This window comes from Seriola lalandi, unplaced genomic scaffold (genome assembly GCF_002814215.2).
Source record: "Seriola lalandi dorsalis isolate HSWRI2012SDOR001 ecotype SW California unplaced genomic scaffold, Sedor1 jcf7180002054748, whole genome shotgun sequence".
NCBI lineage: Eukaryota > Metazoa > Chordata > Actinopteri > Carangiformes > Carangidae > Seriola > Seriola lalandi.
Genome location: NW_019525301.1, coordinates 5,815,966 through 5,838,880, shown reverse-complemented (window position 1 = coordinate 5,838,880; position 22,915 = coordinate 5,815,966). Strand labels below are relative to the sequence as shown.

At 39.5% G+C, this 22,915-nt stretch overlaps 1 protein-coding gene across 1 annotated transcript; it reads right to left on the bottom strand.

Annotated features, from left to right (window-relative positions):
• Positions 1-22,915, bottom strand: LOC111668659 (3'-5' exoribonuclease HELZ2). Its single transcript, XM_023424769.2, has 20 exons — positions 22,778-22,915; positions 16,065-17,659; positions 15,055-15,238; positions 14,722-14,829; positions 12,320-12,834; positions 11,538-12,176; positions 10,589-11,387; positions 10,374-10,449; positions 6,860-10,265; positions 6,667-6,752; positions 6,373-6,498; positions 6,136-6,291; positions 5,895-6,039; positions 5,670-5,801; positions 4,514-4,706; positions 3,983-4,129; positions 1,944-2,153; positions 1,695-1,851; positions 1,057-1,224; positions 1-953 (listed from the first exon to the last, which is right to left on the bottom strand). Exons 2-20 carry the CDS (start codon positions 17,414-17,416, stop codon positions 841-843), a joined length of 8,712 nt encoding a protein of 2,903 aa, XP_023280537.1. The 5' UTR covers positions 17,417-17,659; positions 22,778-22,915; the 3' UTR covers positions 1-840.

The window sequence follows — 22,915 nt, the reverse complement described above, 5'->3', positions numbered from 1 at the left end:
TTAAAACCTCGAATAAAACAATTTTAATGTTTTTCTACATTTGTATACACTTTTACTAAAACCACTGAATGTAGAAAAGGGTTACAATGAAAATATTACACAATAAAATGGTGTGTGTGGGGGTTGAGGGTGTCTTGTGTGTGTTTTACCATGGCTATACAGACAAAGAAAAGCATGAGCAGCAGTTCTGGCTCTCCAAAAGCTCAAAAATACTTCTAAATCTTACTTCTACAACTGCCCTGTGAAGCTTCAAGGCCTCTAGGCCTAATAGTTTAGTTTAAAAGGTAGCAAAAACAAAAACATGTAATGAGAAATTAAACATAAAAAATTGGACACTGGACTCACTGAATGGTGAGCGTTAAGAACAGCTGTCCTGCAATGAAAAACACTACTGACTCATTCATCAGTTATCAGGAGCACTGACCCATTGGGGGTCATACAGTGGTAATTCTGTACATGTCAGCTAAACAGATGCAAACAACAGCTGAACTCTGTCTTCACAGTCAAGACTCGCACTCAGTGATAAAGTCTTTTACTTTAGAGGTCTACAACCTCTTCTAAATACAATATGTTAAACTAGAATCAAAAATGAAAAATTCAAAACAAACATGTATATATGTTAAGGAGAAAGGCGTATGTAAATCAGAGCGTAACAACAACAGCTGTGTCGATATCAAAAATCCAAAATCTGCTATTAAATTGCAAAAAGAATAAAAAAACATTATGGTGACATCATAGAAAAAAAATATATATATACACAGATTTCATTAAGCAATGCTTAAGTTTGGGAGCTCTGATCTGCTGCTTGTAGAGTCAAGTCTCCAAAAAAGGATAGATCATCTATGTAGCACCATGAACCGAAATCTTGTCTGCATCAGTCACCGCAATGTGACGCTTGTAGTGGTTCATGAGCTTTCTCCAAGCTCCACTTTTGCTCAGTAACTCCTGGTTCCCTTTGAGAGGAGAGACACATTTGAGTTATGAAGCTGGGTACAGCAGGAGATTTGAGCCTTAGTAAGTGTAGGCAGAACAAAGACAGGAGCTACAGTATCTCACCAATGATGCACAGTCCCTCCTTGGCCCTGGTGATGCCCACATTTATCTGGTTGGGATCACCCACAAAGCCCAGATGTTTGGAAATCCAAGCCCTCTCTGGTTCACTCTCAATCTCTTCACTTGGCAGAGAGCACACTGTAGATATGATGACGTAACGCCATTCACTTCCTACAAGACAAAAGGTTCTGGGTCACATGATGGGCCATCGCTGAAACAGTAGATGTTTTTCTCTGGTGGCCTTCCATTTTACACATCTTGAAAAATTGTCTACATCATGACAGTAATTAAGTATTTCCATTGTGTAAGAGTCTCTCTACAACATTTTGAAGTGAGTTATCCCTTTTATTTCACCACATGAATCTGTATTTGCTGTTTTACAGATTGAATTACAGATTACTGTTTTACAGATTGAATTTTTTTCATTCAAAATGTGAATTATGTTGATAAAAGATGACACACTGGTGATTTAAACTACAGCAGGTGTGTAGACCCAGCACCACTGGGGAAAGCTACAACATTAAAATACTGGTTACATGTAAATACATTTAACAGCTTAACAACACAATGAGTCATATTCCCACTGTGGTCTTGCTACTTTAATTTCAGTAAAAGATTTGTTGTTAGGTAGCTAAGCCTACCTTGGCTTTTAGTGATTGTGGTAACAGTGATGTTATTCATTTTCTTCTTCTTCAGCGCTTCTCTTATTTCTGTCACTTGTGCGTTATACGGCGACAAAATCACAATACTCTGCTGTTCGATTTTGGCAGTTTTCACCAGCTTTTCAGCAATGTCAATCTGTAAGAGAACCAAAGGAAAACCTGTGATTGGAAGCAATAATGAATAATATCACAAGGAGCAAGGAACTGCAAGGGTGCAAGTAGGCCTACCACTTTCTTTCTCTCTTCTTTGTTTGCTTTAGAGTTCTCATTGCCCTTGGCTGTGTTGACAACCAGTCTGATGGTCTGTCCTTTGACATGCCCAAAAACAATCGGCATTGTCCTCTCATCCACACGCAGGACACTGCTCGGCTGCTCCACGCCAGTCTTCAGCTTTCCCTCATAATATTCTTCTGATGGGAACTTGCATATGTCCAAGTGCTATAAAGATACATAATTGATAGATGTTAAGTTGAATTTAAAATACTAAATACAATATTGTGATAGTAAGTACATAGTATACAATACGTATGTATGTATATATATGTATTTATACGGGTAGAAAACCCTTCGAGATGAACCATCTTGTTTTCAAGCCGGTCCTTAACACAAATACAGAAAATACAGATAATACATATACAGATACAGACAATCAGTGTTGTGCATGAACGCATTAAATGAACGCTGTTCATTGAATACGTTCATATTTTTTGTGAATGCTGAACTAAATGAATCAGTTTTCAAATGATGAATGTGAACGTGAGGCATTCACTCACGTTTTATGACAGTTTTAAGGCACGCCGCATGACGTCTCTATGACGCGGCTCAGCTTGGCTGGTGCTAGCAGTACAGACGGTACAGATGCATCTACGACTGCTGAAGCCAGTTTGTTTGAGCATTTGAAGCAGTTTTATGAACAAACAAGTGAAGACTGAGACGGATTATATATAGATACGCATTTTAAATGTAACTCGTGTCTGTGATTCTTCAGTGGTGAACAATAATCCATTTAGTTTGGGAGTGGCAGTGATTTGGGGCTGGTGATGGATGGTTAGAAGAATAGTGGCCTATTTATTAAAAAAAACGGAACAAATGAACGTGAACTAGTTAATGTTCATCTGTATGAACTGAACTTTGAACTAGTTCTTTTTAAGTGTGAACTGGCACAACACTGCAGACAGTGCATAATAAATCAGCACAAATACACTCACACATACACAGAAAAAACCACTGGTTCCCCTATGATGTCAAATACATACAGTAAATGTACATAGAGAGCTATATCCATGTATTTACATGCACCTGTACATTCAAAATAATTATTTCACAAATGTCTTGAATATTAGAAACAAGAGCACGTTGTCTGAAGATAAGTGAAAAGGGATGGCTTAAAGTGATGAAAATTGGTGATATATTTAAAGGCTCACCTCCAACTTTCTACAGAAATTCTATCTAGGATCAAAGAAAAGAGGATGCTAAGTTTTGCTGTTGATACATAGCTAACATTAGCATTAACAGCTGTTTCAGTCTAGAAAAAAATGTTGTAAGTTCAGCATCAAACTTTATTCTTTACTCACCAAGAGCTGTCTCCAGATGTGGAAAGCAACTCTCTTGTTTTGCTTCTATTTCTATCATTTTTATATTTTACTTAAGGTAGTATACTGACCAGCTAGCTCTGTCAGCCAGACTGTCTCATCCAAGCATCAACCTATGAGGCTGGAAAATGAAGCCAACATTAAAGTGACAAAAGCAGTTCCTCTAATGACCACTTGAGGCTGGCTCCAACAGTGAGTCAACAACAGTGTTTGTGTGTGGTGGGGTCTCATTAACTAGATAATTAGCTGGCAAATGAATTAGCCTTGGGTTAGCCTTCGAGCAAGACAAGCAGACGCCCAGCTGTGCTAACAATTCTAATGTTAGTGTATGCTTGACACAGTTATTAAACCGGCATGCACCGAAGTCTTAGTTCCACACACACACCCCTTTTTCCCCATCTTCACTGTAGCATCTAGTCTGCCCTGAAGGGGATTTATTATAACTCAAAATGACACACAAAAAATGATGGCTGAAGTGCTTGGCAAGACTGGTAAGTAAACAGCTGTTAATACTAATATCTTTACAAATAGTTCCTTTATGTAAGAATGATAAAAATATACATTTCAAAATAAAGTGAAACTGTCTTCTAAGGTAGCGACAAACCAATCAACCAACCAATACAATACACATCATACACTATCATTACATATATAGCGTAAATATAAAATTCTCACCATCCTGTATTGGGTGTCCAGCATCACTGCCCTGTTCTCATGGATTGCATAGTAGCGTTCAAAAAGAGACTTGGCCATCCCCAGCTTCCTCACACGCTCGTTCTTCACAATGGGACGAAGCTGCTTGTGGTCACCGATCAAAACAATCTGAAAGTGATATTGTGAAACATTACAATGAATATCTCTAATAATTACAGCGGTGAGCCAGTGTCCCAAACTCCTGGAATTGAAAGAGAATAAGGTATAAAAACAGCCAGTTAGACAGCAGCACATGGATGGCTGTTTAGCACTTGGAGAACCCCTCTCTCCAAAATGGAAAGTCATCAAAAACAGAGGGATTATTCCCTGTGGAGGTTTATCTAACATTATTTCATGTGAAATTACATGATTGATAAGATTTTGGCCAAAATAGAATCATATTTTGACATTAAAAGTCATTGTAATCTCAGACTATGGGCAGTATTTTCCTGAATCAAGATACAAAGAAGCAACGTTCATCATTAGCATACAAACATTAAATGAAAAGCACACCTTCTCTGGTTTGTTGCAGACTAATGGAATCAGGGCCTGGGGTTCAGTGGCCATTGCACATTCATCAATGAGGATCTGACGTGCACTGACGGTCTTAGTCAAGCTCGGGGTGGAAGATTGTGTGCATGTGCACAATATGATGTCATGCCGTTGAAGCTCATACGTCCGAGCATCTATGAGAAGTTTTTTGTATCTAGGAGGAAAAAGAATCCATGCAGTTAGTGCTGCGAATAGGCCTGCACGATATGAGTATGAAATTTGTGATGACTCTGTTCAATATTGCGGTGACGATGTGACTTGCAATAAACAAACAAATATTGAGGTGTGCATATACAGTTTTGCTGAGTGAAGCTGAATGAAGAACACAGACAAAGGTCACTATTGGTCATCTCCTCCTTTCTCTGTTGCAGGTAGTGCTGCTGAGAGGAGGCAGCTTCTGTCTCAGGCTGTTGTTCCAAGTTTATAAAATCAAATGAATCAAATGAAGTTGCAGTCTACACACAGAAAACTTTCCTTTTAGCTTGTTCGTAACAGTTCACTATTAGCTTAACGTTAGCACGTTGGGCTCGTGTAAAACAAACCGCGGTGGACGGAGAAGTTGAAAATGTGTCTTTTCTACATGTTTAAATCTTGTCTAACAGGTTGAGTGATGGAGGAAGCGAATTGCTTTTTTACTTACAAAGCTTGTGATTGCACTCACAGTGCTACCACCTTAGTTGTTGTCAACTTGATGGTTCATCATGTTACATGTCTGTTTTCATTAGTGATGGCTACAGCAGACATGATAATGTTAGCTAACTGTTACCGATATTATGAATGTGTTCAGTAAATGTTGCTATTGCTAGCTGGCTAACTGTCAGCATTGCTGAAGAGCATATTACAGTGATACAAGCGTGGACTAATGGTTGTGGCTGCATTGTATTTCTGTTGGCTCTCGTGTTCACAGGGTAATTTTACTTAGTTTTCCCTCTTGTTGTGTGTTAAGCGTCCGCTTTCACTGGGCTTTGTAACACCTTGCTGACTGAGAACGTGAATGGAGGGGAGATGTGGCCGATGAAGTGTTTGTTTTGCTCTGAGATGCTGGTGGTCAAGTGACATCTTGTGGCAGTGATGATTGTTTACAGAACCTTCAAAACAATAGTGTATCTGAACTTACGCTTTCACTTCCTGAGCAGTCAGCTTTTTTCCTTTTTCCTCAAGGGCAAGTTTAATGCGTTGGTCAAAATCTTTTATTTGACTTGAATGAGGATTTTGGTTCTCTCGCATGCGATGATGCAGAGTGATGCTCCTTAAAGCATGTAAAATATTCAAGTGTTATATAATAATTAAAAACAGGAAACATTTCAAAAATGAGTGTCATTAACTGGTGTGATTACAATACCTGAGTTCTGCTTTGGAGCGATCTTGACGGCGTGTCCTCCTGGAAAACTGAAGGGTGCAGTCCGGATAAGGGTAATCAAGCATCTCCACCTGTTGGCTGTAGACCCTGAGGGGCCTTATACTGTCCTTAAATCTCAATAGGTACTCTGTGTCAAAGCAGGAAAAGAAACACACAACACAACATGGATTATGATAACAGAAAAAACAAGTTAAAATTTCAGCAGAGACATAAAGTGACTTGCCTGCAACAACATCCACAGACTTGTTGGATGGGCCACAGTAGAGAATAACTTGTTTCTTGTTCTTATCCTTTGGGTCATCAAATTTCCTTTGGTTCGTTGAGTTCTGCTCAAAGAAACCGTGCACTATGTACACACCTACGACTGTCTTTCCAGTTCCTAAGAGACAAATGGGAAAAATGACTTAAGCCTTTGCTGAAAATATGAAGGATCAGGGTGAATATATGTTCTAGCTCTTACCAGGTGGTCCCTGTATAAGTGTGAAGGAGTTATTCAGAGCTATATCCACAGCACGAGACTGACTCTGGTTAAGGCTTGGTAGTCCATTGGATAGCTGTTTCCTCATGATGTAATCTCTTGCTTTTACTGCAAATGCAAAATGAGAACGAATCGACAGATTAGAGTTATTGTTGCAAGAAAAAGAAAAAGGCACTATAGGAATGTATAATGTGTGTCTTTTTAAATTTTTTGTGTTTTTGTCACATGGATACTAATAGTTAAAATCAACTATTTACTGTCAAATAATGGACATACCCTCTCTTGGAATGCGTTGTCCAAGTGCTATTCTCTGGACAAGATCACATGCAGACGAAATGTTGAGCACAGCATTTTCTTTGCGGCTACAAAAACAACATAAATAAATACCTTGATATAAATACACTCATCAAATTTAAACTATAAAAACTGTTATTTTGCAATGCTCAAAGTGAGCTACATTTGAACTTACATGTCAGGCAGGAGCTTTGGGATTATTTCAACAGTGAAACATATGTTTTTCTGAAAGACACAATCAGGAATGTTTTCCATCGGCAAGTGATTGACATAGAACTCCACTGTACTTCCTTCATTTGTCGAGTGTTTCTGTTCCACTTTCCTTGTGACACCATGGGCCACCCATGTGAACTCTCTGGGATCAACCAGTGTGTAATGTTCTGGGGTCAACTTCAAACCTCTTTTCCGTATGCACAATAAGCACTTTGAAAAGTTGCATTCAATGGCCCATTCATTGATCCATTCCTGAGGTAAGAAGAAGCTTCCTGTTAGTGTGCTTTCCCTTTTACTGAAGTTTACCACCAGGTTCTCAATGACTATGCTGTCACTTTCATCCACTGCAGTGGAAGCAGATTCCATATCACACATTGGTTTCCAGATCCGTACATACTCCTTGGTGTCACTATAATGAATTCTTGATGGATCATCTGCAGATCTGGAGAAGCACGTGATAGGGCTGTGGACATGGTCCACACAAATCTCAAACTTTGGTTTGATGTGCACCAACTGGACAGCAGGCATGTGATAACCTCTTTTTACCTCTGATGTCATTTGGATCTGAAGGGTGTCACCTGGCTGCAACTGGAGGCTGATGTCAACTTCATGCTCACTTTGCACCTCTGTGACCTCCTCTGGGGTACATGTGTTAATCTTGGCATGAGGCACCTCACATGATTGTGGCAAAGTATTTTTATTTTGCAGTGACCTTGTAGCAGCATCCATTAGGAGGAACTTTGCACAATCCCAGTTTTCTTCATCAATTGCTTTAATAGCTTCTTTCCATATTGTGAGCGGAAGCTCAATGCAGGGTTGACAGTCTGGCAGCATCTTCAGCTCTCTGGGAATTTGCATGGTGTCAGCAGCATAGATCCGCTTTTTCCATTGAAGACAGATGCAATGATTTGCTTCATCAAAAAAAGGTTGGTCCTCTAATTGTAAGTCTTTGTACATTATTGATAAACTCTCTGCAAATATGTCCTTGTTAAAAGGAAATGACACTGCAATGCTATCTCTGTCAGCATCTGTGCTAACAACAAAGGCTAACTTTGAAACACTTTGTTTTGTCATGCTCACTCCATAGGAGATCTGCTCAGCCTTTTGTTCATACTCCTTGGCAATCTTGAGTTTGTCCTCAAATTGATCACACATGGCCGAAATCTCTGTTCGAGTATATTGTACCTTCCTGTCACATATGACAGCGTGCAAAAGTCTCTGTAAGACGATGTCCATGTACCGCCGAATCGGTGAGGATGCTAGTGTGTAAGATGTTACATTCAGAGAATAATGCCCAACCTCTGCTTTGGAAGAGGATTTGGAACGGATGACATACGCTTTACTAGAGCACCTTCTGAACTGCTCAACGACTGGCTGGATCAGAGGGTAGATGTCATCTGCAGCAACCAGGTCCACCATTTTGTCTATGTCATTGTCTCTGGCAGCTGACTGGATATCTTTCCACACTTCTGCGAGTATGCGGAAGTTATCACAGTTTTGGTCTTCTTTGACATGGTCAACTTTATGCCGCACATGAAAGGACAGAGGTATAAATTCTCCACATTTCTTCATGAATTCTTCAACCTTTTCAGGCCTTGGTTTTTCCTGACAGCGAAGAGGTGTGTAATACCTGGTTTTTTCTGAACCAATCAAAGTCTCTGATGCAAGTGTGTTGAATAACACACTCAGCTCTTCAATCATCAGATGGGCTTTGCGCTGTCCAGGCAATCTCTCAGCATCAGTTTGGGAATAAGGCCAATCCACAATTCTGATCTTCCTGTGAGCCTTTGCAAAACAATAAGCCACTGCAACACAGTCTTCTACTGTGTCACATTTCAGTCTCTTTCCATATTTTTTGGTGATTTCTTTCTCTGCCTTTTCATAAGAAAACTGCTTGTCTGACCTGATCAATGACAATTGGAATTTGGGCTTATCAATTATCTCATTTGTGTCCTTGGTTACTTTGAACATTAATGAAACCACCCTGCGATCTTTACCTGGCAGAAGACTGAAGCGTCCAGTGCTCAAGTCATGGTGGAACATATGAATTGGTTTTTCTCTACTGCAGTAATATGTAGCCCCTTGTTGTTTTGCATCCTCATCTAATTCGCTACCTGGACTCACATAGCTTGCCACATCTGCAATATGGACTCCCAACTCAAAGTGGCCTCCAATGTCCCTGACACTGATGGCATCATCCAAGTCCTTTGCTCCTTTTGGATCAACAGTGAAAGTGATTACCTCACGTATGTCCTGTCTGTGTCTCCCATCTTCATCTGCCTCATCTGCCTCATCTGATTTATACATACTGGGTTCAACTCTGAATTCAGCATTCAGGATCCTTAGTCCATCAACCAAGGAACTTCCAACTGGAAGAATATTTATGACCTTCCCCAATGGAAAATAACAATTTTCCTTCCATCCAATCACTTGCACAATAAATACATTGTTCCGTTTCAGCTTTTCATTAAGACGTTCATGTGTTGCAATCGTCCACTCTCCATCAATTTGCTCCCATATTGGAATGAAGTTACGTCTTTTCTTGTTGATCAGTATGCATATTTTGGGCTCAGATTTTTGGATGGGCATCATCAATCTTTTGACAAATCTGTCTTCAGAACGCTGTCTTGATTTGCTGTGATCCTCATCCTCAAGAAGACACACAAGTACACAGGCAGATTCAGCTTTCTTGATGATCCTGATTACTTTTGATGATGATGCTGTTTGTAATAGCACTTCGTCTCCAGTGAAGGCTTTACCCAGGTTTGCCCTTCCCTTGATGGTTATACGTCTGGTGGGATTATTAGATGGAATGACATAACCTCTGTTATATGGTTCCCTGACCAACTTTCCTCGCTGGTACATCTCAGATTGTTTTTCACATAACTCTGAAGGGACTTTGTCAAGATCAGTGATATTGTTTGATGATCTTGACCTGTGGGGATTGAAGCCTTCAAATTCCAAGCTGTCATCATCGGAACTGTACTCTGATCTCAGCTGTTCATATTCATCTTTCAGCTCTTGAAGAATTGCATCACTGAGAGTGTTGCTGTCATCCATATGTTCAGATTTTTGAAACCTTAGAGTTTCCACAACATCTTTTTCAAAGAAATCCTTTGCGAAATGCTGTGGTGCAGCACTGTTGTTGCTGATGCAGTGGTCTACGTAGCTCTTCCAGATTCCTGAGCATTTCCCAAAGCAACAGAGAGCAGCAGCATCTCCAACCACAACCACCTGGGACTGAGCCCTAGTCATCGCAGTGTTTAACACACGGGCATCATTGAACAGCTCCAGACCAGGCAGGTGTGACATTTTCAGACTGTCACGTGTTTGCACAGCTGTAATTATGACTACCCTGAACTGTTTTCCTGTTGACACATAAAGACAACTTTTAAGATTTATAATGTAAATATTTATGAAAGGTAATATCAATGTAATGTTTAAATGACAAGTGTGCAGTTGTTCCTAAGGCTTACCTTGCACATTTGCCAGATTCTCAACATGGACTTTAGGGAGGCCTCTTCTCGAAAGTGCTGTCCTAATTTTCCGAACCTATGAACCATGAAAAAGAAGTGAAATAATTAGACTGAAATCATATTTAATAATGTGAAATCTTTACTGCATTGTTGATGTAATCTATGGTTGTGTTCCAGTCTTGTGATAATTGTTGAGAGTTTAAATTGTAATATACCTGAAATCCCTCTGAGAGAACGCAGATTGAGCTTTGGTCCTTGGGCCCCCATGTCAATGGCCACTGTTCCAGAATTTCTTTCGCTGCTTCAGCCACTTTACCAACTTCTTCATTGTTATACCAAGACATAGACACAGTGTCCAAGAGACACACTCCCCTGTCATGATGAAACTTTAGGGCATGACCATCTGCAGGAGCTGGAATATTTCCACTGGCTTTTATAACGTCATTCTTACCGACGTAGAAATGGGTGGATACAAACTCCACTATTTCTTTGGTTGAGCGGTAGTTTTCACTGAAAATGATTCTGCTATTGTTAGCAGCGTCACACTTCTGGCCTTGGTAGTAGTGGAACAAGCGGTTAAGCATTGTGTGATCTGAACGGTGATGATCATCCACTGAGAAAAGCTTGGGTCCCATTTGCATGTGATCTCCAGCCAAAACGACTCTGGTGTTTGGCCCAGCAAGACCAAGGGCCATCAAGGCTTCACATTCTAGCATCTGAGAGGCTTCATCAATTAGAATGTGGGTGAAGTATCCCTCCGGGAGCTTCAGGTCGTGAAAAAGTCTTGCCATTGTTGTGGTAGTTATGATGATTTTGTGGCAATCCAGGGCAGCTTTTGTAGGTGGTAGAAAATGCTGCCTATCTTCTGAAAGAAAACAGTATTTCATAGTAATCTCATCCGTGGCCAACAAAGCACTGCCTTGTTTGTTTGCTTTTATTCGAATTGGCCTCATTCCAGCATTTTTCTTGTCAATGAACGGATGGAAGTGATCTCTGACGTACAGATCTGCAGAACTGAAATTAAACAAAAACGTCACAGACTAGCTTAGCCTAGCTTAACACTTTGAATGTAACATGTACAATTACGTGGGAAGTACATGTCAATAAAAATCAATTAATCAATGAATATTAAAAAAAAAAAACCTTTTCAAAAGTATGTATTACCTGTTGGTGTGGGTGCAAATCAGCACTTTGTTGTGAGGCTGCTTAGAAAGCTCTCTGGCTGCTGTAGCAAGTGTGAATGTTTTCCCAGTTCCAAATGGTCCATAGATGAGAAGCGGTGCCACAGATTTTTGGCCACTGGAATTTCCTGTGATGAAGTCCATGGCTGACTGCTGCTTTTCATTCAGGTTCTCATAGTGGATGTTATTTACAGGAACTCCACAGTTTTTAAGGTCTGGTAGCACTCTGTTTGTATCAGGAAGGAGGTCTACAGCCCTGTGCATAGTGCAGAAGCTGTGGCGGTTCATCTGAAACTGCACCTCCATTTGATATGATTCGTTTTTTTTGAGTGTAAGATCAGAGCAACATTTTTTAGACAGTTTCAAATACATTTTGTTCACACTTGTTTGGTCTTGCAGAATGGTGGCTTCATAGACCTTCAAGTGTTGATCACTTGAAGATAAAGGGGCTATCAGAGCAGACTGGATGCTTCGTCTTAATACCAGTCCCTCAGGGGTGTCTGGTGTGAGATTACAGGAAATGGAGACAGCACAGAACAGCTCTCCCCAAGGAGGCATGATCATGCCCCGCTGTGCACTGTTCAATGTCTCCAGTGTTGTAATTTCTCCACAAACATTTAGCCTAAAGTAAACAAGAAAAAACAGCTCAGGCATTGTTTTATACAGACAGTGGGGAACTGGAAAGTGGTCTAAGACTTTTGGACCCAATGGTCTGTGCAAATTCCAAAGATCATAAAAGAAAAATGAAGGAGATAAGCATGTTACCTTGAAACAACCTGGTCTTCTGCACGTTCCTCATTGTAAAGGAAGTGGTGCATTCTCTCTTTATAGTTCTCCTTATTCAAAGGTGTTGTGCTGTTGTGGGAGGATTTATACTGAAAGCTAATCTGAGGAGGCTTGTACTGCTTCAACAGCTCCTCTTGTTCCTCTGTCTTGGACGAACATGGGATGATAAACTTGTTCCCTCGATGCCAACGCTGTGCTCTTTGGATGGTGGCTCCGTGGGTCACAGTTGGTTGTTCAGTGTTATCCAGTGACAGCTGGCCTACTCTTATTCTGAGTTTCTTCAAGAGCACTGGTTTCATGTCAAAATCTAGCACTAACCACTGTTCATACAAGCCTGGGTTGATGGATGTGAAAGACACAGTGACGTCATAGGTCAAGTCTTCACTAAGAAAGTAGTCACCTGAGGAGTAGAGGCAGGGCACAGAGCTCGCATCACCAAGGGTGAACGAAGCTCCTGGCTCTTGTTTCAGCAGAGCCACATGCACAAGCTGCCTCTGTATATACACAAAAGTGACAATTAGCCATATGATGACAACGATATAACATTTCTGGGACATGAAAGAATAACAATATTTGAAGATGAAAATTGTGTGGGCATTACACTGACACAACATATAAACCTGCGGTGCAGAACCTTTGTCTCCCCCCTCTGACAGTGAGAGTAATTACACAAACACCAGAATTTAAAACTCCAGTATACTGCAGAATGTAAAGATTTACTTTAACCAGCACTCCAGCCTTAGCTCAGTTATATCACTGCATGCCCACACCTGACTACATATCTGTCTACCTGTTTCCTAACTACCTGTTACCTTGGTGCATGATGTGTTTTGCTCATCATCCTGCCAAAGTTTATTTGGATCCTACAGCTTGTTCTTACTGCCTGTAAACCCGTTTATCTACCACTGAACTACAGTGTGAGTGTTTGCTTTTGTTTCTTTCTGCTTTTAACACATTCAGGAAAAACTGAAGCTACTGTCGTGCAAACCCTTGTTTAGGGCTTCAGCACTGAGCAGTGCGAGGCCTCTATTGTAATTCGTTTGTTACATTATTCTTAATGAAAATGAATCACCTTTTTGAAGGCCTAAACATGGTTGAAAACTCATGACACTGTGCACACGTGTCAGGCTTTGTGAATATGTACATGGTTTATCAGTCGTGACATGGATGTGGCAAAATGGCTCAATAGTGCCACCAAGAAAATTACTACAAGGCACCACTCGCCCTACATGTACAAAATTCAGAAGGCACGTGTAACAAGACCGACAAAAAAGACTGTATGTACCATAAAAACCCAACAGGAAATGAGATATTTTGAATTGACCCTGAAATTTTGGTGCTGTTTTTGCCATTTACAGGCATTGGAATTTAACGAACTCCTGGAGAATTGATCAGATCGACATCATAGTTGATCGGTCTAATCTTAAGACCTCTGTGATGCTAAATTGTGAAACCTTTGAGTTTTCGCTGAATTTAGATTTTTCGCCTTGAGAAATGAACTCCTTATAACTCCAGATCACAATGTCCAAACTGGCCCAAACTTTATATGTTTGAACAGAGTCCCGGCCTGAAGACATCTAAATACCAATATTCAGTAGAGCCACCTTATGGTAACAGGAAATATTATGTTTTATAGTTTGATGAACTCCTCCAAGCAGGTTGACCAAACCCACCTCAAACTTGGTCAGAAAATACTTCATACCTTGCTGATGCTTTGTTGTGAAAATTGAGTTTTCATGTAAGGGCATGTTAGTGGTGGCGCAGCGAATTTCGCAGCAGGAAGTTATTGTAACTCTATCATCATCTCTTCACATATTTGATGACAGTCCCACACTGAAGACATCTGCATCATTTGATTCACATGAAATGTTCATTGTCTGGTTTACACTTGATAAACATAATGTATAACATCTCATGAGCGCGGCGTCTGATGGTCGCTACGATGACACTGAACCAGTGTCCTGGCAGCCCCCGTGATGTGCATGACAATGCGAGGGCCAGGTCAATGCTGCATGCAGCTTTAATTATTGTTGTAATTAATTGTTGTAACAACTAAGTTGGAACATTTTCTTATTCCAATCATTATTCTGCCATAGCTGTATGATAAAGGATTTATAAATACTTATATGCCGTCATATGTGTGAAAGCTTTTAACATAGTGTTTAACATTATCTTAAATAACACAGTATAGATGACTGATGGATGGAAAAAAGCAGTAGCCTACTTCGAATACTATCACTCCTTGTCCAGTCTGTGAAATGGCCATGTCTGTATGAAGCTGATTTAAGTTAGATATTCAGCAACTGGACTTTTTGTCATTGGACACGAAAAATGTACCAACTTCCATGCCTTACTATAAAAATCCAGATTTAAAATCTTACCTCTGTTTCAACATGGAAAGTCCATTTGAGCGTTGCACCGATCTGTTCACACTCCACAGTTAAATCTTCATCACAAGAGATGCTGACATCATCCACTTGTTCAGATATCTGCTCAACATTTGAAATAATAATTCAGAACGATGATGAAGTGAAGAATTAATTGGTTCAAATGTCATTTTAAAAAGCATGTTATATTTGGTCAACTGGCCAACTTCCTGTATTGACTCTGTGAGAACATGTTGTGCCTCTCAGTCGACTGAGCCACATCGACATCTTTGCCAAATAAACAAACTTAAAAAGTCAGTGAACAGAATATTACAGCCTCATACTTACAATGTGCACTTCATTGCTGCTGTTTTTGTATTCCTCTAACAGCCTTTCATTATAGGACATGAGACCCTGGGCTTCAATGTTATGTCTGATCTCCTTCTCCTCTGCGGCACGCATCATCCACTCCTGCAGTTCTTCCACAGAATGAGCTTTTGGGCACTTGATGCCGTACTCACAAGTTTGTGGTCTAGGATGAAATGTCAGTGTTAACAGTATAATACGGAGCATATGTCAACTGTTCAATCAATCTGTTTTATTTTGTGTGTGTGTTTCTGGAGCTCCTTTTTTCTATGGAAGGTCTAAAAAGACTACATTTAATCAAATTAAACAGTGTCAAATGCATAATGATATTTGTATTTCCTACTTGTGTATGCATTCTGTGTCAAATGACAAATGACAAACACATACTAAAGGGACAGTTATTTTATTTAATAACTGACTGAACTGGTTTCATTGTGACAATGTCACATTAACATAAAATCAGAACACAGAAACACAAAATTGAGAGATGTATTACATCTGAGTGTTGTCCAGCAGGTGGGAGCATGGACCAGCCTCATCCTTTAAACCAGTGAGCCCCAGCCTTTCCCAACTCAATTACTCAAAAAATGTTGGCAGCCCACATCCCGTAACAATATGGAGGCCAAATAATACATTCTCAGAGCACTTTGGATTTGACTGATAACGATCAAATGTTCAGAATTGAACTGAAAGCAGAGGAAACTCAATTTTTTATTCAACAGAGGAGAGATAACTTGTAGATTCACAATCGGTTTCTATTTCTCTTTCCTTTTAACGCTTCCTGTTTCTAACCAGCTATTCATTTTGATTCTCCAGTTTTTGCCTTGGATCTGATCTTTTAGCAAACAAATATATGATGTGGTCTGGTGGAAACAACATAAACATTTCTAACATTAACTTATCACGGTGATAGGCATGTTTGTAAAATCATTTCATTTAAAAACATCAGCAGTATAGTTGTAAATCATGTGATGGGAAGGAGCTTTGTTTACCTCGGACACAGCCAGAGCTCATCTTGGCGGCTGTGTGGAGGCTGTCGTCCTCTCCACCTGGTGATGGTGTCCTGATGGAGCAACTGGGCATGTTCCAAAGAGGAGCAGTGCTTGTAGAAGCTCTCTGGGGAGGACAGGACCAGGAGGCAGACTTTGCAGTACATGGTGACTTGTCTGGGCTCTGTCTGCTCTGGCTGGCTCAGCTGAAGGAGATGAGGCCGAACAGAGAGCCCGCTGTGCTCGGCTTTCCACACCGCCATCTCCACCTCATTCTGGGCAGACTGGCAGTGGTTGGGCCCATGCCAGCAGGGCTTGCCTTGTCTGACATGACTGCAGTACTTAAACTGACAGTTAGGTGGAAGAGGACGCACGTGGTTGTAGATGTGCTTTCGACTGTTCTCTGATAGGTGATGAACTAAGACTGGGTCCCAGCTGTGAGCTTCATCTGCTGAGCAAGTTGATTTCCACCTTTTGGTTGTTAGTTTTTGAGGACGGGCATGAAAGCAGGCTTTACAGAACTCGATGAATTCACCTGAAAACTGCTGAACTATGCTTTTAGCTGCACTTTCTGGTGATGACAAAACCGAGTCAGACTCAGTTACGAGTCTGATTAACTCGTTTTTATCTATTTTGTTGTCTCTTACATAGTTCCATACAGTGGCCTCCTCATAGCTCCTGGCATAAGTGCATCCCTGTCCATGTACTCTACATCCAGAACCCTCAGCAAAGAAGTCACACACTTGGTAAAAGACATTTCGACCAAAGTTTCCACATGTAGGCCGCTCAGAGACCGGCCTCCACTGGTCAGACGCCTTGGCTTTGGCTAAAAGCAGATTTCTGCTGCACCTGTGACTAACTGACTGAACTGTGTATGTTATTTCTTTGTCCCTGACAGAGCACAGATCACAGACAGCCTTCAAATCCAGCGATGCCAAGAGGTCACCCACAGGTCCAGGGTGGTCAGGCTGATCAGGTCCTCTCTCAGACTGAGCTACTAGATTACAGAGAAGTATATGGTCTAATCTGTGACGCTTTACAAAGTTCCACACTGCAGCTTCCTCATCACTCCTGGCAAATGTGCACCGGTTCCTGTGGTATGTGCAACCAATGCTTTCCACAAAGTAGTGACACACCTCATACTGACTCGGCAATGGAAACTTGGGTCGTCCATTAACAGGCCTCCACTTGCTGCCACCTTTGGCTTTGCAGAGCAGGAGAGTACGTGCACACTGGTGGTGGACTGACTTTAATGCATATGTAATTTCTCTCTCCTTGACTGAGCACTGAGTGCATGCAAGTTTGAGGTCATGGGTTGATGAGAGAGGAGCCAGCGTGGACCCACCAGCTGACATTGTGATACATTCATAATGCTAAAGGCAGCCACTGTAGGCAAAAGGTTTACTGGCCCTGCAGATTGTAGGAATGTGGTCAGAGCTGGGACGAGTAGCTTTCAGGTGCATTTCCTGGTTACAGTCAGTCACAGCAGACCTAGATTAGCAGTCTGGGTAAAACTAAGACACTATGGTATCGCTGAAAAAATTAGGTTGGATTCTCCTACTGAAGTCTGAGAAACGTCCACCTTTGCTTGAAAGTGTCTGAAAGAGAAAACATTAGAGAGAACAACATAGTGATCAGCGTGCTCAGAGTGTTCATTAAGAGTTTTTCATATTTTAGGTTTTATCTGCAGACAGTTTAAAGAGTATGACATTAACATTCCAGATCTGGACAGCCAATATCTGTATCTGGATAATGACATACAGCCCATGGGTCTTTACATTCATTCATTCATTATCTATACTGCTTGTCCTTTTCAGGGTCACATGGAGGCTGGAGCCGAAGCCAGCTGACACTGTGCGAGAGGGGGGGGGGGGGGGGGGCACCTGAACAGGTAGCCAGTCTAACACAGGACAGAGACAAAAAAACATTCACATTGACACAGAAAGGCCCCAGCAGGTTCAAACCCAGGACCTGTGATCACCACTGCACCACAGTGCCACCCTCCTTACATTTATACCCAAGGGTGGATACTAACAAAGTACATTTACTTCAGTATTGTACTTCAGTATATTTTTAGTATCTGTATTTTATTTGAGTATAATTTTTTTTGAACATCTGACTTTTACTCCACCACACTTGAAGACAAATATTGCACTTCTGACTCCACTATATTTCTATCAAGTACTCTTACTTTGTTTTTTTTAATACTTTATTGTGTCAATTAATGCCACCGAAACACACTTTACATCTCTTGCCACCCAAACATCCTGACACAGACTCTTTTTTTTTTCTTTCCCCCACCCCAACCTAGAATGAAGTGCACACACAACCCAACAGGGTGAGCGACAGTACAGTTTTTACTGATCATGATGTGTACCTTCATATCATGTATATCTATACTGTCAATTACCCATACACCAATACAAACATGCATACATATGCACATACATATGCACATACATACATACATACACAAATGCACCTATATACATATACATACCCTTGTACATATACTGCATGTGTATGAAAATGAATAAATAAATAAATAAGTAAATAATTTAGTAAATAAATGTATTTGATGAATGAAAAGCTTTAATATTTAATTTTATGTTCATTTTATGTAACTATTTCATGTATACTACTTAAATCATCTTCTCAAACGTGATACATCTGATGTTTCATTGACATCTGTAGTATAATTAGTGAACTTGCTTTGCTTAATTTGAAGAGGGCCCATCTTTTTTCCAGCTTCTTTTCATTGTTGATTTTGTAAGTTACCTTTTCCATATTATATATATTGACACATGGGAGGTTCCAACTCATTCCAGCCCTTTGTTATTTGCTTCAGAGCTGTAATGGTCATAATCCAAAAGTAATATAATTCCTGCTTCTACAGGCTTTTTAGGACGTATTCTTAAAGAAAGTTTTGGTGTTGTAGGTTCCCCACTTTCCTGAACGTCTGTGTTATTATATGTAAAATATCTGACTGGTAGGTTTGTATTTTTTTACATGTATAAAAAGTATGTTTATAATCAGCGTGAATTTCCCCATATTCTCTGCAACAGCTGCAGTTGTTTCGTGTGTACTTGGAGATGGTCGATGGTGTTTTAAAGTACCATATATTCATCTTCCAAGCGTATTCCTGCCAGTAAGGTGACTTTATATAAGAGTAAATATCTTTGAAACTCTGTTTTCCCACTCATTATCAGATATTATACTTTTCAGGTCTTTCTCCCACCTTTCTTTAATATAATTTACATCTTCAATTTTGTTTTCTTGAAGTATTTGATAGATTTGTCCAGTTACATTTTTGAGGTTATTACTTTGATGCATCTTTAAAATGTATCTCAGGAGGGGATGAAGGTCTCCATCAGGTCTAATTTGAACTTGCAAGTATCGATAGAAGTGGCTACTGGGGAGAGCATATGTGTTTGCTATATTTTCAAAGATATTCACACTCATTCCCTCACTTTACATTTGATAAAACCTTATGAGTCCCTTACTTTCCCATACCTTAAAATCATCGTCCAAGCTGTTTGGAGTAAAATCTGGGTCCCATGCTATTCCTCTTAAACCAACTGTTTCTTGTTCCTTGACTTTGATTAATTTGCATATTCTTCTCCAGATTTTAAATGTGTTGTATACTGAGAGATCATCTATTTTGATCTGTGCTTTTTTATGACCTGAGAAAATCAAGGTACTGCATGTGGTTGCATGTGTTATATATAAGGGCAGGTTCTGGAATAAAAATAGAAAATGTGGTAGAATATTCATTTTAATTATGTTAATTTTTTCAAGTAAAGTTAAAGGTAAAATTTTCCACCTATTCAAGTTTTGTTTTACTGAATTCTCCAAAATTCTGTAATTCCAGTGACATTGATTATCGAAGTTATTTGGTATATTTATCCCTAGATATTTTACTTTATTTTTTAAAAAGCTTCCTCCAAATGGAAACCAACTTCCATAGCTTCATTTTTATTTAAGTTAAGCTTATAACCGGAGAGGCTATAAGCACCATAGTTTGTAATTTCATCTTGTAACACAGGTAGAGAATTATCTGTAAAATACAACATAATATAATCTGCATATAAAGCAAGTTGTTGCTTCATTCTTGTTGCATAATCAATGACGGTGAGAGTGAGTCGCACATTATCACTTAAAAGACGGTCCTTGAAGAGTCCTGATTGGTCTAAATTAATTATTTTTGGAAGTACAGTATATGTGAGAGTCTATTTGGTATTATTGATGTTAATAACTTTTAAACTACATTTAAGAGGGACTTTTCCTTCTTTAGCCATTAGAGTGATGATTGCTGAATTCCATGTTTGTGTCTAGTGTCCTGTTTGTAAGATCTTAATGAAAACTAGAATTCATTAGTAAATCCATCACTTCCCGGACTTTTTCCGGTTTTGCCTTTCTGAATGATTTTTTAGAATTTCCATCTCAACTATTGGTTTTACTAGATCGTTGTTTTGTTTATCATTCATTGCAGGGAGGTTTAACAATTCTAAATACGTTTTAATTTTCTGTAAATCTGTCTCTTCTATTTCTGTGTTGTAGAGGTTTTGGTAGTAATCCCTGAAACATGATGCTTTTTCCGATTTCCGATTTTTGTCCATGATGGTGGTTATTGTGGACTTTTCTCTCTTTTTCTTTTTTCAATGCTTTCAAATATTATCATACTAGGTTTGCCTACAGAACATGAGATTTTCTTCTATTTTTTGTAGTTCTATCATTTCCAATTCTTTTTTTGCTCCCTTTAGTTGTGTCTGTACATCTTTGTTCATCGTTTTTTCATGTTCCTTTTGCAATTTCATTATTTTATTTTCCAATTCTGTCTTTTCTCTTACCCTTTGCCTCTTTTTCCAAGATGAGTATACCATTATTTCTCCTTGTATTGTTGCTTTTGCAGCCTCCCATAATAATATAGACGTCACCCCTCCATTATCGTTTATTTCAAAATAAGACTTCATGCTACGTTTTATTTTCTCTTTGAAACACGTGTCTTGAAGCAAGGAGTTGTTTAGCCTCCATGCAGTTTCCCTTTGTTCCCTCTTCAAGTTTAGTTCCATTATAACTGGTGCATGGCATGCTGTGCTAATGGGTAATATCAGCATTATAGCATTTTATTACTTTTGTGATCTCAGTTTTTAGTATAAAGAAATAGTCTAATCTCGAATGGACCTTGTGTAGACTCTCTCATGGGGGTATAACCAACAGCAAACTTCCAATAGTCCTAAATCTGTTCAGGCTTTTCTCAATAATCCTGCTGCTTTGAGAGTCCAATTTCTTGTTCATTACTAAGTTACCTCCGTCATTAATAAAGATAGGATTCTTTTCAGGAGATCTACTTCTTGTTGTTCTATTTCCACAGTTATAAGCACATATCTTCCCTCCTTATCCCTGATACATTTTTCTTTACAAAACATAAGATTGTTTTTGATGAGGATTGCCGCTCCCCTTATAGCTGATGTATATGAAGAAGAGAACACTTGTGCCAAGGCTAATTTCTCTAATCTTGCATGTTCCATTTTACTCAAATGTGTTTCCTGAAGAAAAATCATTTCTCCACCTTCTCTCTTTAGTTTTTGCAAATACTTACTTTGAAGCAGAGGTTTTAGTCTGTTAATTAATTTTATTTTATATTTTATTTTGAAAATGTGAAGTGGAGAAAAACCAATCACAATCAACTCCTCCACTGTCAGTCATGTTTGAACCTGTCAGTGTCCTAACGGTGGCGACGTTAAATAAAGATAAGGCAGAAGATTCTTCAGCAGAGACCATGGTCTGATCTGAGGTCTGTGTTTGAAGGTTTAGAAATAAAGAAAGACTCATTTAGTTTGTAATGTTTGCTGTGTTCACCACGACCAGACTTCATCACTGATTAAAAAAAGAAAACTGAAAATGACAGTAACTCCTTTGATTGATTCAACTGTGTTTTTATGACTTTGTATCATATTCTGTTTATTCTACAGGGTCTTTCAGGTTGTTTCAGAGTCATCAGGTTCTGTGAATGTGGAACAATACAGAAATACTGACACACAAAATGTACTTCAGTATTTCCACCTTTATTTCCACCTGGTATTGTTAGGTTCTCACTGTGATTGGATCTCAGTATACAGGTCACTTTGGCAGCTGGAGGGAGGTGAAGGTGAAGGCTTCCATTTTTTAAAATTATTTTGCAATTAAAGTTCAAAATGAATTGAGGTAGCAGGATGACTCTAAGTATCTTAAGTCAGCTGATATGAAAAATCATTAAAATCACAGTTGATCCTTCATGTCTTTAATAGCAGCAGGTCAGGAACGAGGTGCTGCAGAACTTACATCTAAGGTCCAGCTGATGGCGTAGTTGCGCGTTTTAAACAAAATAACAGGAACAACCAGAGGCAATAAAACAGACCCACAGACTGAAGTCCTCAGATGACCTACAATGACCGGGATGTGATGTAGAACTGGACTTTGTACACTAAATTTTTTATAGTAAAATACAATGTTCTGCAGGTGATCAGCTGTCGGGACACTTAATATCGGCCATGACAGCAACTGTCACTCAGGTTTACTTTGACAGCTGCTGTTACTACTACTCGTAAGAGGAAGTAGACGAGGAAGAGGAGGAAGAATGGCAACAAGACTATAATAATAATGGTGATAATAATAAAAATGATAATGATAATTATAGAAACATGTTTGAAGATAACAAAAATAATAATAATTACCGTCAGATACGCGGGTCTAATTGAGGTCATCCATGTTGCGGCTGATCTGGTCTGATCAGGTCTCGCAGCGCAGTTAATATAACACCTCCCTGAACCGGAAATCAGCTGGAGCCCGTCAAATAGGCGGGAGTCTGATCA